At 49.6% G+C, this 17,496-nt stretch overlaps 1 protein-coding gene across 1 annotated transcript in view; it reads left to right on the top strand.

The window, feature by feature from the left end:
• Positions 1-17,496, top strand: part of Myo18b (myosin XVIIIB) — a 180,529-nt gene that overhangs the window by 66,206 nt on the left and 96,827 nt on the right. Inside the window, exons 25-31 of the mRNA XM_035444166.1 lie at positions 2,367-2,486; positions 3,313-3,421; positions 6,266-6,390; positions 8,972-9,126; positions 13,059-13,182; positions 14,006-14,206; positions 16,979-17,089. Of these exons, the coding sequence (XP_035300057.1) occupies positions 2,367-2,486; positions 3,313-3,421; positions 6,266-6,390; positions 8,972-9,126; positions 13,059-13,182; positions 14,006-14,206; positions 16,979-17,089 (945 nt within the window). The remainder of the gene's footprint in view (positions 1-2,366; positions 2,487-3,312; positions 3,422-6,265; positions 6,391-8,971; positions 9,127-13,058; positions 13,183-14,005; positions 14,207-16,978; positions 17,090-17,496) is intronic.

The raw sequence follows: 17,496 nt of genomic DNA, 5'->3' as shown, positions 1-17,496 counted from the left end.
TCTCAGTGGGGGAGGCAGCAGCTTGAATCGTGACCTGACTTTTAGATAGTTACTGCAGAGTGATCCAACTGTCTGTCTGCAGTGAAGCGGAGGACATGGAAGCCAGGGAGAGGCTGCCCCATGAGAGGGGCTCTTGTGTTCACAGGGACACAGCTCCTTTCATCTAATGGGACATTGTTGTGAGGATCAGGAGATCCTGGAGATACATCACGGGAGGGAAATTTTCTTCCTAAAGTTCTGAGGTTTTTCTAGGATCTAATTCATGGCTAAACATGGAGTAGGGTCCAAAGAGCAGGACATATGGAGGTGACTGACATTCAGGGAGAAGGCTCCACCCAACCTTTGCCAGAGAGGAAGCAACACTTCACCCAACTTGAGGCCATAAATTTATTCTGTTCTTCCCTATAGGATGGGGGCTAACCTCTCATGTGGTTATCATGGCTGCACCCACGTGCCAGTCCTAGATCGATCATTCCAGTTGGTGGGGAAGAGTGTAGCCTGTCAATATACACTCACAGCACACACGCATAGGCCAGAACAGAGTGACCACAAACTCGAGACTGTTGACATTGCTGGCATATTTGTGTTGGGGACATTTAAGTCTTGCCTGTTTGACTGTGCTAAAACAAGCAAATAAGAGCTGGGGAGATGGTTCAGTGGGGAAAAGCTCTTGCCACCAAGCTTGCAACCTGAGTTTGAATCCCTGAACCCATGTAAAAGCTGGATGCATAACACAGGATCTATAATCTCAACACTCCCACTGGGGGATGACAGGTGAGGACACAAGAATGCCCAGAAATTCTCAGGTCAGGTAGCCTGGCATCCACAGCAAAAACCAACAAAGAGAAAAACAACAAAGAGACCTAAGATTGTTCTCTGTTGCCACATGGGTGTTTGTGCATGCACACACACACACATATACACACACATACACTCACAGAGAGAGACAGAGAGACAGAAAGAGACTATATATATATATATATATATATGTATATTAGAGAGAGGGAGATTAATACACATGTGTAAACACATACAGTTGTTTGCTGTCAATCACTTGCCCTCTGCAGAACACTAGCCTCATCCCCCTGTGCCTGACCCTGTATCTGAGAAAACCCTCTTCTCTTCATTCATCTCCCCCAGGCTCTTCCCAGGTTTGAGAATCTTTGAAAGTCAGAGCTGAAGGCAGGGACAGGCTAAGATATGCATTCCCAGTAGCTACTCATCTCTAATTACCCCCATGTGTCCTGATATAAAGCCTGACACACAGTAGGTGTGCACATTATGCCTGTAGAATCCACAGATAATGACAGCCATAACCCCAGCTGTGTTCAGCTTTTACTATCTGTCCTGGGCTGCACACCATGCTGGCTGCTTTTTCCTCAATACTGGGGATTGATCTAGGACTGGCACATGCTCTGTGAGCACACCACCACTGAGTTGCCCACCCCACCCTCTTTTTACAGACAATGTCTTGCTGTTTCATTCAGGTTGGTCTTGAACACATGGTTCTTCTGCCTCAATCTCTGTGTTGCCAGGGTAACCAGCCAGTGCCACCAGGCTGGACCAGTTGCTTTCTTTTAGACTCTATAAAAGCAGGTAGCCATTCCTGTTCCCTTCTGTCCAGCTTGTCCTCAGGAGCCATTGTCCCTAAGCAGAAAGGACATTTCTGCTGATTCCAGCACATGGTGGATTGGGAGAGGACTGTCAAAGCAATTTTCTGACATCTGTAAAAGCTCTGCGATGTTTGCTAGCCAGATCACCCATCTTTAAATTGGTTTTCATAGTTCTGAGTGTGGGGTTTCCTCCTCCTCTCCATAGACAGGGTCTCTGCCCATGTTTCGAGGGAAAGAAGGATGGAAGAAGAGGGGAGAGAGGGAGGGAGGGGTAAGGAGAAGGATAGGAAGGAGGGAGGAGGAATGGGAAGGTTTGTGTGGACTTGATCACGTCAGAGTATCTGGTAGTCTCCTATAGCTGGAAGAAGTGACTGTCCTTTGGGCTCCAGACTGTGAATTCCACGAGACTCAAAATTAATGCATTAAATTAACTTTGTGCTCCCCATGCTCAAGCTGATTAGCACAAATTAAATTTCACACTAATTGTCTAAGCGAGCCATCATGGTGCCCCTGCTTAGGATCAAGACCGATCCCCAGGGTGGGAGGTGGTTAGCAGTATGGCCCTGAATGTTTCTGGATTGTAAAGGTCACTGTCCCAATCCCATGGAGCATTTGCAGGGCCACAAGACTTTTGTCTATGCAGCATGATCGCCTCTCCTCTCCCCAGTGGAGGTTTGTCCTCCGATGGTCCTGTGTGGTGTGCTGTGTATAGCAGGAAGGAGAGTCAGCGGCCTCCTGGTTTCTCTTCCTCAGATCACAGATTTGATCTCGGAGCTTGCTGATGAACGCTTCAAAGGTGATGTGGCCTGCCAGGCACTGGAGAGTGAGCGGGCAGAGCGGCTTCAGGCGTTCAGGGAGGTTCAGGAGCTCAAGGTGAGAGCTCATGGGGATCCAGTGCTATGTCCCAGTTACTAGTAGTTACTGGTTACTAGGACCTGTCTGCCCAACTGAGATACACTGCCTAACTGACTTCTGTGTCCTGGCTCCGAGGGACAATTGGGTCTTCCTAAGGCAAAGGCCTGAGAGGTGCTGTGCGTAGCAGCCTTAGCAATGGAAGGATGATAACGTGTACTAGTGGAGGCATGACACGTGTAACAAACAGTGGAGGCATGATACATGTAACATTGGAGGCATGATACCTGTAACAGATTCACGACCTTGGAGAACCCTTGGGTGGGAAAAACACAGGGATTACCATTATTGCCATATTACCATTATTACACAAGTGAATGTGTAACAGGTGACCAGACCCTGGCTTTGGATGTTTACATGTGAAATGGTCAGTTTGGGCCAGTTTAGTCCACTTTGATTACTACAACAAAATACCTCAAAGTGGGTTTCTTCATAAAGCAAACTAGCTCATGGTTCTTCAGGCTCAAGGCCTCAGCTCAGCCTTTGGTAAAAGCCTAAGAGCAGCTGGCATCATGGCAGGAGGGAAAGATCACTGAACCAAACAGAAGGCTTGAGACGGGAGGCTCTTGGCTTCCTCCATTTATAATACCCTCTGTAAGAACTACACTGAGAGTCTCAAGATAAACACTGTAATTCCTTCCAGGGCCCCGGTGACTAGAAGCCCTCCACTGGGTCTGACCTTTCACAGTGCTTTGTGGAGGACTAGTTTCCCAATGCATGAACCTAGGGTTGAGACTATAGACTCTATCATTTCCAAACCTCAGCCATCACCAAGCCTTTCTTCCAGGCTAAGTACCAGCAAGTGCAGGAGGCATTGGGGGCAGTACAGAAGCAGTTGGAAGAGGCGCAGCAGAAGATCCAGCTGGCTAACTTAGAAGAGAAGCACACTGGAGGAGGTGAGCAGCCGGGGACACTGGCAGACAAAACATGGTTTCATTCGGTTCATTTGTACATGAGTGTGCACTGAGCACTTAGGTCCCACTGACACCACATCTGCCAAGGCCAATAGGCACAGCTCTTCCCTTGGGCAGCTAACAGTCTGCAGTAACAGCCGCTGTGCTGTCTGTCCAAATTCACAGTGAAAACTGATCGCTGAGAGAGGTGTTATATGGGTGAAGGGCCAGGTTTAAAAACAGGGAAGAGCTGGAAGGGTGGCTCATTTGGCAAAGGGCCTGCCATGCCAGCTTCAGGAATGACTCCTAATACCTAGTAAAAGCCAGGTGCAATGGTACAAGCTGTTATGGTCCTAGCTCTGGAGAGGCAGAGACCAGAGACTCTTCAGGTCTAGTTGGCCACCAACCTTGCCTAATTCATGAGTCCCAAGGATAGAGAGAGACCCTGTTTCACAAAAAAAAAAGAAAGAAAAAGGTGGATGGTGTCTGAGCCATGACTCAAGGCTGACCTCTGGCATCCATGCTCACATAGACACACATGCACATGTACCCCCACACAGCTGCACACACACACACTCAAGAAGAGTTGGTATCTATGTGTTAGGCAGTCTTCTATCCCTGTCTTAAATGCACATTTGCATGAAGACAACCCTGGGTGGAGCTCAAGAAGTTGCAACTTTGTGCTTGAATCATGTCACTCACAGCCTTCACTGGGCCTCAGATCCCCTACCTTCAAGTGCAGATAGATCCAGATGATGACTGGGGAGTGCGGGGCCATATAGAATGCTCCGTAGACATCAGCTACCTTATCATCATGAGGAACGGGGCCCTTCATGTTCTCACATCAACCCCATTTACACACTGAGGAAGTTGACACTGACTCTCAGAGTCACTGTGCAGTCAGAGGCAGGTGGCACCATGTGTTTCTGCTGTGCCCCAGGCATGCCCACTGCCTGAGGACTCAACTTTCATGGGAGAGAGGGACCTGTTAATACAGAGACAACTATGTGGGGTAGCACAGTTTCCCCAGAGGCATCCCAGAACAGGATCCATCCATCCAAGACAAGCCTGGATGGGGCTTCTCAGGTGTGTTTCTTTTACAGTGATCAGGGGACTGATGATGTGGAGATACACTTAGCTCACAGGCACACCTGTCGCTACCTGAAGCAGGTGCTTAGGTCTGGAGATGCAGTCTGGGAAGCCAGGCCACAGATAATCTGTTTTTCATTGTGAAAGTCACACGTACCCTTTACAGGAAACCTCAAAAAATACAGGACAGTTGAAATAGGCAATAAAACACATTCACCCACCACTGCTGTGCCTTCTCGCCTGCCTCTGTGCATCATAATAAAAGCATGGCTTTCTTTATGCCCACCTAAATACTTACAGTAAGTCTTTTATAATACACATCCCTCACCAGGCTGGACACTGGGGGCCACAGAAGAATTTTAGGTGGGTTTTACACTCAGATAGCTAGCTACAAATATGGAGATGGATTGCAGAAAGCCAGGAAATAGGTGAGTGGATAATTCAGGGTACTGTTGTACAAACTGATTAAATCATCCACTCATCCATTGCTCATTGACCCCATCCATCTACTCAACTACCCATCAATCCATTATCTATGCACCCACTTATCCACCCACCATAGCATCCACCATTTCACCTACTCATCAACCACACATCCATTACTCTTTCATCTTACCATCCACCAGCTATCTATCATCTGTCTGTCTATCTATCTATCTATCTATCTATCTATCTATCTATCTATCTATCGAATATTCTCTTGCACTTAACATATGCTCAACATCATAGTATGCCCTAGGATAGTCCTTGTAGATATGAGTCCTTTTTCTGGGTTCTCATAAGTTTTCCCAGGAGAAAAACTAGTTTGTGGCTCTCTCTGAACACGCTTCTCCCTCCCATTAAATTATGCTAGAAGCTGAGTAGAAATGACTTGTTTTTAGTGCAATTATCTCCTGTACTGGTAAATAGCAGTGCATGATGGACCGATAGGAGGATGTGTGGGCTGATGGATGGATGGCTAGGTAAATGGATGAGTCAGTGGATGGATGAGTGATAGATGGCTGGATGAGCTAATGGGCAAATGGATGGGTAATGGATGGATGTAGATGGATGGGAAGGTACATAGATAAGGAAGTGGACTGACTGCTTCTTAAGTATGTTTCCCCAGCTTCATTACCTTAAGGAACAGTATTCTCTTGTTTGGTTATCAAAAGATAAGACACCATAACCCTCAATTCAGCCAAACAGTTTCAACTCAAGCACATGATTTAAAAAAAAAAGTCAAATCAAGGGATTTAGTAGTCATAACATCTCCCAGAGTACCTTGTGGCCAAGTTTATTGAATGTTTACCCATTCAATTATCTAATAACTCAACCCCAAATCAATGGTAACAGTCTTCTACCTAGCCTGCAGCCAGGAACATGGCTCTCTTTGCCCCATGATTCTGATGGTCTGTTGGCAGCTGGAAAGTGTATCCTCCCTCTGTCTAGAAAACATCAAGATGATGTTGGGAAAACACTAATGACCAGAGAGTTCCCTGCCTTACAGGTTATGGGAGAAACATCTGGGCACCTTGCAAAATGCAAGGGGCCCAGCTCTTACAGCAGTGAGGTCAACACTCTAGACAGCTGGATGTGGTCAGGGCAGGCTGCCTGGAGGGAGCTTCGGTCTTTACTTTAACTGGACTTCAGTTCTTATTCTGAATCTGAGGCTGAGGCTGAGGCTTTAGGAGCTGTGAGCATTGTGCAAGCACAGAGCTAAGGAGAGGAAGCCCAGACCTGTAGCCCCACTCACCAGCCTTCAACCCTGTCACACAGCAGACGAGTGGCAGATGCGCTTGGACTGTGCTCAAATGGAGAATGACTTCCTGCGCAAGCGCCTCCAGCAGTGTGAGGAGAGGCTGGACTCAGAGATGAAGGCCCGCACAGAGGTGGAGCAAAAGGTAAGAGAAGGTGGAGGGGCAGGACCCTGAGGCCCCAGGAGTTTGTGCCATTTCCCACCCCCTCCATTGTGAGAGGCCACTGTGTTGTCTGTTCCTGGAGAAGGAGCAAGTGGGACCTCTCCTGTTGGAATAAATGCTGTCCCTGTGAGACACAGGCTAAATGCCTTGAATCTAGATCCATGTCAGAGGTCTGGCTCCAGCAGAAAGCACTGGCAGGTGGGCCTTAGGATCTGGTCTGTAAAGTCAGTGACAGCATGTCCTTGGAGTTGTCCCACTGTCTTAGTCAGTGCTGTGAAGAGACACTATGACCAAGGCAACTCGTATAATAGGAAATGTATAGCTGACAACTTGATTACAGTTTCAGAGGCTTAGTTCATTGTCATCATAATGGAGGGGGGGTGAGTGGGTGGGGTGGGGTGGGGTGTGTGCGGGAACACTAGCTGAGAGCTTCATCGTGATCCACAGGCGGTGACAGGGAGGAGACAGGGCCTGGCTTGGGCTTTTCAAACCTCCCAAACCACCCCAGTGACATTTCCTGCAACAAGGCTACACCTCCTAATAGTGCCACTCCCTCTGAGCCCATGGGGGCTGCTTCTACTCAAACCACCACAAAGGGATCCCCTGACAGAAGTACACTTGAAAGAGGCCTGGGTTATATTTCTTGGACAGTTGTTTCTTAGCGCTGTAGATTGAACACAGCCTTGCCCTGTGTGAACTAGACAAGCATTCTGTCATGAAGCTATTCATCACTGCCTTCCTTTCCACTGTGTTCAAGATGGTCTCTTGCTGAGTTATCCAGGGTGACTTTGAACTTGTGATCTTCCTTCCTTAGCCAGCTGGGATGACCGGCCTGCACCACAAGGCCCAACTTCCATTTCTTTCCTGAGACCAAATCTCACTGTTAGCAATGTCATGGGATCTTCTGTCCTCCTGTCTGGATGTTTACTATGACAGTCTGGTCTCTCAACTTGCCTCTTGCTATCTACTGTCACTTTACTCATGGGGTGAAGGCAAATGGCCCACACTCCCACAGTGTACCCCACTGGCCAATTTCCATGGCAGAAACAGTCCCATGGTCAGTTTCAAATTATTATGCTGAGCCAGGCATGATAGCTTGTGCCTGCTACCCTCACACTTGAGGTAGAAACAGGAGAATCAGACATTTGAAGCATTTGAGGCTTTGGCTTCTTAGCAAGTTCAAGACAAGCCCCAGCCATAAGCAGCTCTGTCTGAAAGGATAATATAATCACTTTCAATTTGTCAGGATGATGAATTTGGAAGATTTGAGCCTCAGGAGCCCATCCCACACAGCTCTGATTTCCTCTTCCCCAAATGTTCAATTCTTCCTCAGCTAAGGACCTTTGCATCTGCTGTGAAAGTGGTTCAGAGGTTGGCTCTCTTCTTCTGTCTACATATCCTCACCCTAGCCTAAGACCTCAAATGCCAGACTCTTCAAAGCCTTGGCTAGCACAGCCTAAGGGAGGGGATCCTTTGGCCATTCTCCCTGAATCTGTGATACACCCCACAGTGTAGAGGGATCTGTATTTCGTGGTCTCTCCAATTTGCTGTAAGAGCCACAGGGTGGAGGCTTCTATTGGCTGATCCTGTTACTATATTTTCAATGTGAGAGGAAAACAAACTGTGACATCCTATGGAGGGTACTGAGGAGATATCACTGTGGAAGAGAGGTACGGCAAACCCTCCACCCCCAGGGTGTTGCCGGTGGAACTTTTAACAGTCACTTCTAAGATGGACACAGCACTGTGACTCTTAAGGGACATCCTGGGCATCCACACACAGGGTGACAAAGAGGGAGGCAGCCTGGGTCTGTAACAACAAATTACAGAGTCGGGCCACTTTCCCTAAGGAAGGGGGATGTTCACACTACATTAAAAAGTCATAAACCTGCAACCTTCTCCGAGCAGCGGAACATAAGAAAACATCCCATTTGCCTTCAAATACTGAATTTAGAATTACAGGCCTCATTAACTCGGGAGTTTTGCTTATTTAAAGCAGCCTTTTAATGAGGCCACTTCTTCAAAGCCTGTGTGCTGAGCCCCACTCTTCCCCACATCTAAACTAGGACACTGTGGGGGGAGCCTCATTCTGGGGAAGATGCAGGCTGCTTTGCTCCTGTTTGTTCACAGTCCCGAGTGAGCTGTGAGCTTCAGCTCACACCAGGGACCATTTGGTGCCTGCCCTTGTGGGGCCACCTCTGGGTGCCTGCTGGGATCGGCTGGGAATGCCCTCTTGGTGACACTTCAGCTAGCCCTCAGCAGTCTCTCCAGATGATAGATCCATCAATCACCTGCTAGTCCAAGTGTTAAGTTGAGGCAGGGCAGGGAAAAATGAATTCCAGGTATGGGGCAGAAGGTTGGCTGAGGCAAAGCAGAAAGATCATCAAGGAGCTGATGGAATGGCCCCGTGTTACCTCCCAGCAAAGTGGGGCTCGGGGAAGCAGCTTCCTGGAGCTGACAGGAACTCCTCCAAGGTCTTCTCTCTCCCAGCATCCATTTCCTTACATGGCACTGGCCTTGGAGATGGAGGCACCCATGAGCCTCTGACTCCCCTCTTTCCATAGCTTGGGGAGCTGCAGAACGCTTACGAAGAGGCGAAGAAGACGGCTCACCAGCTGAAGAGGAAATGCCACCACCTCACCTGGGACCTGGAGGACACCAGGGTGCTGCTGGAGAACCAGCAGAGCAGGAACCATGAGCTGGAGAAGAGGCAAAAGAAGTGAGTCATGTCCCACCAGGGTGGGCCGCATGGTGAGGGGTGCACTGAGGCCTCTGGGTTAGCTTCCAAAGCCACCCTACTTCTGTCAGGGCATCCTTGAGTACAGAATCCACACACCCATGCAGAATTCCTGCCAGGTCCTTAAGCCTCCAACCAGGAACTGTTACCAGCCCGCCTTGTTCCCAGTGGCTCTGTGACCTCCGGGAAATTACTTACCCTCTCTGTCTGAGCCCCAGCATCCTCTTTTCATCAAAAGGGTTTGTTGTGGAGAGTGAGAGTTAGCTAGTGTGATGAGTAGAAGTCCATGCCTCCCAGGAGACCATACCAATTCATGTCTGACTGTTTTCTCTTTCTGGCTGTGGGAGTCTGAACTGGGCATTTTATGCCCCTGGGTCCCATATGCATATCCATAGACAGGTGGGAGGTGTCTCGCTTGTGCTGAGAGCTGTGTGACATGCCCAGTGCATCTAAGTAAAGTGCCCATTCCCAGTGACGAAGAGGCGGCAAGAAAAGTAAATGAACAACCCCCCCCCAATTCCCACTCTCTTGAGGACATATGGAGCAGTTCCATCGGGACCTGGACCTTACACATGAACGTATTCACAGCTTTGAAGGTGTGCCTGGGTACCACCCTCGCTTCCCTGTCCAGATGCTGACATGTCTAGGCAATAGAGAAACAGGGGCTGGTACCAAGACACACAACCTCCAGCAGCTGTCTCTCTCTGTCTCTGAGCTTGGCTGTGTCCAGTCTGGGACTCTCTCCTGGAGACTCTAAAGGGGTTCAGGAGGGCCTGTGGCCACAGTAATGAGTTCCTAAGCTGCAAGTGAATGCAATGCTGCCTCCATTAGAATGCTCATGACGAAATGTTGACAAGTGTCCCAGATGAGCCAGCCTTGGCTTTCTGGGCAGTGTCATTTTCAAGAGGCTGCAAGCAGGGTCACATTCTATAGGTGGTATCTCTCTCTCCCTCCTTCCCTCCCTCCTCCTTATACATCTCTCACCCTCCCCCTTCTTCTTGTTTGTTTTTAGACAAGCTTTCTCTGTTAGCCCTAGCTGTCCTGGAAATTGCTCACTAGACCATGCTGGCCTCAAACTCATAGAGATCTGCCTGCCTCTGCCTCTGCCTCTGCCTCTCTGCCTCTCTATCTCTGTCTCTCTCTCTCTCTGCCTCTCTCTCTGCCTCTCTGTCTCTCTCTCTGCTCTGCCCTGCCCCCCTCTCTCTGCCCTGCCCCTCCCTCTCTGCCCTGCCCCTCTCTCTCTGCCCTGCCCCTCTCTCTGTGCCCCTCTGTCTGTGCCCCTCTCTGTGCCCCTCTCTCTCTGCCCCTCTCTGGCCCTCTCTGGTCCTCTCTGGCCCTCTCTGGCCCTCTTTGGCCCTCTCTGCCTCTCTGCCTCTCTGCCTCTGCCTCTGCCTCTGCCTCTGCCTCCTAAATGCTGGGACTAACGAGTGAGCTACCACTCCACACTCCATGCTTGTCTCCTGCTTTCTTTTATCTGGAGCTTCCTGGGGTGGGATCTTCATCTAAACATGACCTTCACATCCCCAAAAGGAAGGCTGACTCTTCTCACTGATCCTTTGTCCTCTTCTTTTTCCCATGCCCACCTGGGCACATGGGCGAGCCCTCACTCCTGCACAGGGAAAATGGCCACGCCTCATGTCAACCACTTGCTACACAACCTTGTCCAGTGACAAGCATCTGAGCTATGGGATTACTGGTATCTTAGAGGCATTCTAGACTGCGACAGGCCACTGGAGAATGGCCCTGATAGGCTGCAGCTATAAGCTGAGCAGTAAACACACTGACAACTTCCAGGTTTCTCCTAGTCACCAGCTTCTTGGTCCTCTTCTGGGATTTCTGCTCCTCCGGAGGGTGTCATCTTTCTGACAGGGAGGCACTGGCCTGGGACACTTGGCTTATGGATTCCCTCACCCTGTGGGCTTGCATGATGAGCCCTGGAAAGGAACTCATCCCTCACCTTTGCCTTTCTGTTTCTCTGAACTAGCCTGACTATGGAGTCCTCCACTCCACTATTGGCATTGGCTTAGAAGGCTTTGATGTTTAATTGCTGATAACACACATGGGGCTTCCAGGTAGATGAGCAGTTTATAGGGAGCCCATGGGATGGCTGAAGTCTCAGTTCAGTGGACATTTTGGCTGAATACTTCTAGTGATAGAATGTTCTAGAAGCCGGAGGCTTTCCTGTGTGTCTCTCCAGGGTCATCTTAATTGTAGGCCCAGCTGCCTCCATCATTTACCAAGGCTCCACATGGTTAGAATTCTCCATCTCTATATTGGCTTCTGCATTCAAGTGGTCCAGAATGGTTCCATCTGGTGTTGGAGCCTTGTTGCCATAGATACCTCATGCATGGGTCACAAAGCTTCATTCCATGAGCTGATGGAGCTCTTGGAGTGAGCCGTGTGTCAGCCTACTGCCCTTTACCTCCAGAGATTGGGGCCTGGGCAGGAAGTGGATAGAAGTGTGTGTGTGTGTGTGTGTGTGTGTGTGTGTGTGTGTGTGTGTGTGTGCAAACATGTGTTCCAGAAGTTAGGGTCTATAGGAGCCATTCTTTGGCATCAGGTGACGTGTTAAGATAAGAACTCCTCCGGGACATTGGTCACTCTCTGCCCCCTGTTGTCTTACCTCGCCTGCCCTAGGGCATGGACAGGTAGATTGGCTATAAGGCTAGGGAAACTGGGCTCAAGCTCACTTCAGCCACTGTGGGATTTGGGGCTCAACCACCACACCTCTTTGAACATCTGTTTCTTCTTTCAGCATGTACCTCATTCAGCTGCTCCCTATCCTTCTATAGCTCCCTATTACCCTCTTGCCATGTTGTCTTAAAGACCACAAAGACCCCAGCCCAAGGCCCAAGACATTGGAACTGCCTGATCATCACCATCTTCTAGATTCAGGGGCAGCAGACAGCGCCTCTGAAGTGATGTCACCAACAGCCAATCAGAAAGCTTCTGGGCTGTTTCAGAAGGAGGGCTTTCTAAAGAGAGCTCTGATTGGCTTTCTTGGGAGCCTGAGGCTATGGATGACATCTGGTGTGATGATCTTATACAGGGAGCACTTCTTGTCACTAATCTTCACTATCCAGGATTGTTAGAGCAGCGGGGCTTCCTGTGTGCGGCTCACTCGCCCCTCACTGTGACCTGGCAAAGCTCTCTAGAGAGATGCTCACTACTGATGAGGTGGAAATCCAGGACAAATGAGTGGAGAGTGAAGGGCCAGGAAGGCAGCCTCACGGTGGTCACCTTTGTCGGGGGTAGGAGGTCCTTCCTTCCTCTGATGACCTGTAGGCCCCCTCTGGTCTGTCAGTGCTAGGGGCACACCTAAGGAACCATTGACTTGTGAGAGCCTGGCATGCCATCTGCAGCTGGTACTGGCCGCTGTGTCATGAAACAGAAAACAGAGCCTTGCACATGTACACATTGGTCAGGGAGACTTACATGCAAACCCAGGAGGGGGAAAGAGTGTCCAACAGGATGGATTAGCTTCTCTCTCTGTCTTCCTCACTCTCTCCTGTCTCCTGCTCTGTCTCTCTTCCTCTCTCATTATCTCTTTCCTTCCTATTTTCTCTCTCTCTTCCATCTCTCCTCTGTCTGTTTCTCCACCATTTGCCTCTTCTCTCTTTCTCTCCCTTCTCTTCTCTAATATCCATATTCTTTAATATAAACACGTATTATTTAACTTACTCTATATTTAATATACTTTAATTTTTTTGTCTCTATGTTTTTATCAGGTTCCCAGTATTTGGATGGAAATCCCTTAGAAACCTAAAACTCCCTCCATGCTGTTCCAGGTCCCCCCACCCACTCAAACAACAACCTCACACCATTCATTCCTTAGCACACTCATAACTCTAACCTGACCCTGCCTCAGTTTTCCCTACCAAAGTTCCCTGATGTGTCCATTCTGCCTTGGGCAGGTTTGACTTGCAGCTGGCCAAGGCACTGGGGGAGTCAATGTTTGAGAAGACCCTCAGGGAGAAAGTGAGCCAGGAAAACAGCGGAGTGCGCTGGGAGCTGGGCCAACTACAGCAGCAGCTGGAGGTAAACACTGGGGACTCACGGCTGTCTGGACTCTCTAGAATTCCCAGCAGGCACTGCTGCAGTGGATGGAGGAAGACAGCCGTGAGTGGGTGTCGTGGTCCACCAGGCAACTGGCACCACTGTTCCCGGCATGTCCTCCTGAAGCCCACAAAGGTTGTCAGGCAGATAATCCTCCATAGCACCGCTCCAGCATAGGGTCCCAGGTGCTACCTGGGAAGTCCCAGGGGCTCAGCAGAAAATAAAACTGGTCAGTCATGACATCATCCTGGAGTCACAGCCTGCCCCAAGCAGTCGCTGATACAGAGGGAGTTTGTGATACCAGTTGCTCCTTATCCTCCAGACTTTGTCCTGGACCCAGCTTCCTCATTGGAAGGGTCACTTCAGGACCCTCTGCCTCCTTGATTCTTTAGCCTGGCCCCAGTTGAGGGTTAACACAGTGCCTGCCTTCCTTTTCCAAGAGGACGAACTCTTCGCCTTACATGCAGTGAGATCCAACTCCAGGGAAACCCATCCCTCTCCATCTCCCAGTGTCCCTCTGAGACTTTCCAAAGCACAGCCATGCTGGCATCCCCAGGAACACTGTGAGGGGCCAAGAGTGGAGGAGAGCAAAGTGGGGACCCAGGTGGCAGTATGAGCTTGTCATTCTAGGCACTGGAGAAACTGAGGCAAGAGGATCCTGAGGTTGAAATAAGCCTGGGCTGTATGGGGAGGCCCTGTCTACTGCTGAGTCTGGAATATAACGATGCTTGTATGCAGAGGGTGGAGGCATCCAGAGAGAGGACTATGGCCACGTGACTCCATCCTCCTGACCCCTTTCTTGCAGCAAAAGGAGCAGGAAGCCTCAAAGCTGAAGCAGGAGGTGGAAAAGCTACAGGGCCAAAAACAGGAGCTGCTGGGCTGTGCCTCTGTTGGGAAGCAAGGAGTGGCCAGCCTTAAAGAGAAGGTCTGGGAGCTGGAGTCCAGCGCCCTTGAACAACAGAAGGTCCACAGCCAACAGGAAAACACCATTAAGCAGCTGGAGCAGGTAAAGAGATCCTCCCTGTCTAGGGGATGCTCTGCCCTGGGCTGGGTTCTCCCACAGTGTGATGGTGTGAAATACTAACAGGGCTGCCTCCCTCACTGCTATTCCCCAGCAGTCCATGGCTCCCTATTCCTCCGGAAAGCCTCAGAGAAGTTGGCCCCTGGCAGGAGTCCCACCTCACAGATATCCCTTTGCTATTGCCTATTCTTGGTAATGGCCATACCAAACCGGACAGCACACTTCACAACACCCCTCCCCAATTAAGATACAAGTTCCCAGACATCAGGGGTTTGTTTGTTTGTTGATTAGCTGGATGTTCCCTCTTTCTTCTCAGTGTCTCTTGCTCTGTAGTCAAGAATGACACCAAGTACACCTGTTGATGCTCAACACTTAACTAGTGAGCAAGCATCTAACATCATTGATCACTCATCGTCCATGTATGAGACTCAACCCCTCGCTCTCCTTAACATCTTCTTGGGGGCTCTGTAGAAGAACCTCATAGGACATGGGAGGATCATCCTTTCCATGGATGTGGGAGCTGAGTCCTAAAGTCAGAGAGAGATGGGAGGGATTTGAACTGGTAGCCTCAGATCCCAGAGGCTCAAATATCTACTTCAGAAGTGGGAAGAGGAGCATTTTGGGCTTTAGGGAATTCACAGAAAGTAAGGGAGTAGGCGCGGGTGGAAAATCCAATGCCCAGTGCCTTCAGGAAAACATCTGGTTTCTAGGCACATGGTGCTTGAAGCAGTTATGAGACACATGCATAGCAACAGAGATAGTCTAACTACATCAATATGAGCCAGGAAAGCACAAGTTAAAGTAGAGACTAAGAGGCAGTGTGGTGGCTAACACCTGTCCCACACACTCTTGGAAGCTGAGACAGAAGGACTGCCATGAGTTCTGAGCTAGCCTGGGCTACATAGAGAGTTTGAGGTCAGTGTGGGGTACAATAACAGACCCTATTCCCCACCCCCAAAATAACCCACCATCCAAAAACAGACACAGGGCAGAGATGGGGACAGTGGTACACAGAACCCATGTCTTTGCACAATAGTGTCAGTGATAGCATTCCTGGTTTTCAGAGAGATACAGACAGTGTGGGCACATGTGTTTTCCTGTCTCCGGTGTAAAAGCTACCCAGTTTTTCAAGGGGAAAGAAGTCCCAGTGCTTAGCTCTAAATTTCTCTTGAAGGGTTGTTGCAATTGTCAGTTGTGTTTAAACTCTGCCACAGTAGTGGGAACAGGTGCCAGGAGATGTGGATGGGTAGAGCAGATGGACTCTATGCATTCCCATTGAAGCCGGGGTGCCAGCACCCGCATCTTGCTCAGCTTCACTCCATTGCCCAGGATGAAGTGTCATGGGTGGGAGACGCAGGTGTGAGAAGTGAAGGCTCAGGGTCTGGAGTGACCAGCTAGCTTTCCTTAGCCAGTCATTTTATTAAACACCTTGTCTGTATCAGATACCACACAGAAGCAAACCTGGCTTCTGGTGCTCTTGGCCTCCTCAAAGCTCAGAGTCCTGCTGGGATCAAGTGTACCTTGAGCATGTTGATCTAGTCTTGGCAACAGATGAGGGAGACAAACTCACTAGAGGAAGTGAAAGCTGAAGGCTCAGTCAGAATTGGATGAACAAGAGTTCCAGGCAAGGTAGACAGTTCTTGCAAAGGCCCAGAGTCATGTGACACCCAAAGAGGGTCTGCAGGATCTCAGGCCAGCCCTGGGTTTTCTAGGTTCACTTCTTTGATGGGAACCCTACCAGCCCTCAAGCCCCAGGTCTAATTGATGAAGATTGCAACATCCACACTGATGGGACTGCTAAGGCTGGTGGTGTCTGCAAACACAAACAAGCCAGCAGGCTTTGGTGAAAAGCCCATTATCGTTTTTTTGAAGATTCCCCCCAGCACCACTGAGGGCTACAAGCAGAAACAGGAACTGTGGCCTTAAGGGTGGGGCTGACACACCTTCCTGGCTCCCCAACTTGAGCTTAAACAGGAAGGGAAGAGAGGCTGAATGGATGCTGCAGTCATACCAGAGCCCTGCACAGTACCCGTCCTCACAGAGGCCAGGCAGATATTTATTGATCTCAATAAGGCACTTTTTCCTGGGAGTTTTATGTTAACTCATATAAGCCTGACATAAATGGTATTGCAGATGTCAGGAGTGCCCAAGAGGCTGGAAAAAAATGAAAAAGAAATATTATATTTCCTCACACCGTCCCTCATCTGGGATCATCCTCCCATAACCCCTGCCATTGTGCGAGGTTGGGGGAAGGAGCTAAATTTAATCCGTCTGTGCCAGGGGCTCTGACACACATTGTCTGCTCGCATCTTTATGCTCCCAACATTTTAGGAGCCCAGATCTGTTCTTCTGTTTCCTACCCATGTCTCCACATTAGAGACAACAGTTGAAAGGTTCTAAAGCAGAAGAACTTTAGATTCCTTGGAGAACATCAAAAAGGATTCTAAGGCTGTACCTAAACCCAGTGGGAGAATGTGATGGGCGAATGACACCACAGGAAGGGGTAGAGGCAATGCTGGGGTGTTTGGCTGCTTCTTTCGACATTTTAGGGTAGGAAGGAGGTAACTTCACTCTGAGGCACACATTACAGAGGAAGGCCAAGGATGGTGTGCAGGGCTGAGGACGGGGGTGTCAAGAGTGGTGGTTTATGCTCCATCCTTGCTTGTGAGGAGGGCTGGGGACAGGGGAGTCAAGGGTGGCATGGAGGGCTGGGGACAGGTGTGAGCCTTCATGCTCCATCCTTGCTTGCTGCCCCAGCTTCGCCAGAGGTTTGAGTTGGAGATCGAGAGGATGAAGCAGATGCATCAGAAGGACCGAGAGGACCAGGAGGAAGAGCTGGAGGATGTGCGTCAGTCCTGCCAGAAGCGGGTGCGTGAGCTGTAGGCACAGCAGCCCCAGGTCCCACTGGGGAGGATGCTGGGACCTGGAGCCCTTGAGTATGCTCATTTTAGTACTGGATGTCCTGTTTGTGGGGTAATAGCTGAAGAAATCTGGATGGGTTGCAAATTAAATGAAGTGCTTTTATTAAGATTCCTTAGTTGGAGCCAGGCATTGGTGGTGCACGCCTTAAAGAATCCCAGCACTCGGGAGGCAGAGGCAGTTGGATCTCTGTGAGTTTGAGGCCAGCCTGGTCTGCAGAGCGAGTGCCAGGATAGGCTCCAAAGCTACACAGAGAAACCCTGTCTCGAAAAACCACAAACAAACAAACAAAAGATTCCTTAGTTGGGACTGTTAAAGGAAAACATTATAACCTGGGGCTCCCTAAGCACTTATCT

The sequence above is a fragment of the Cricetulus griseus genome, chromosome 4, assembly GCF_003668045.3.
Source record: "Cricetulus griseus strain 17A/GY chromosome 4, alternate assembly CriGri-PICRH-1.0, whole genome shotgun sequence".
Classification (NCBI taxonomy): domain Eukaryota; kingdom Metazoa; phylum Chordata; class Mammalia; order Rodentia; family Cricetidae; genus Cricetulus; species Cricetulus griseus.
Note: the sequence above shows the minus strand (reverse complement) of the source record. Positions and strands in the feature narration are given on the sequence as shown.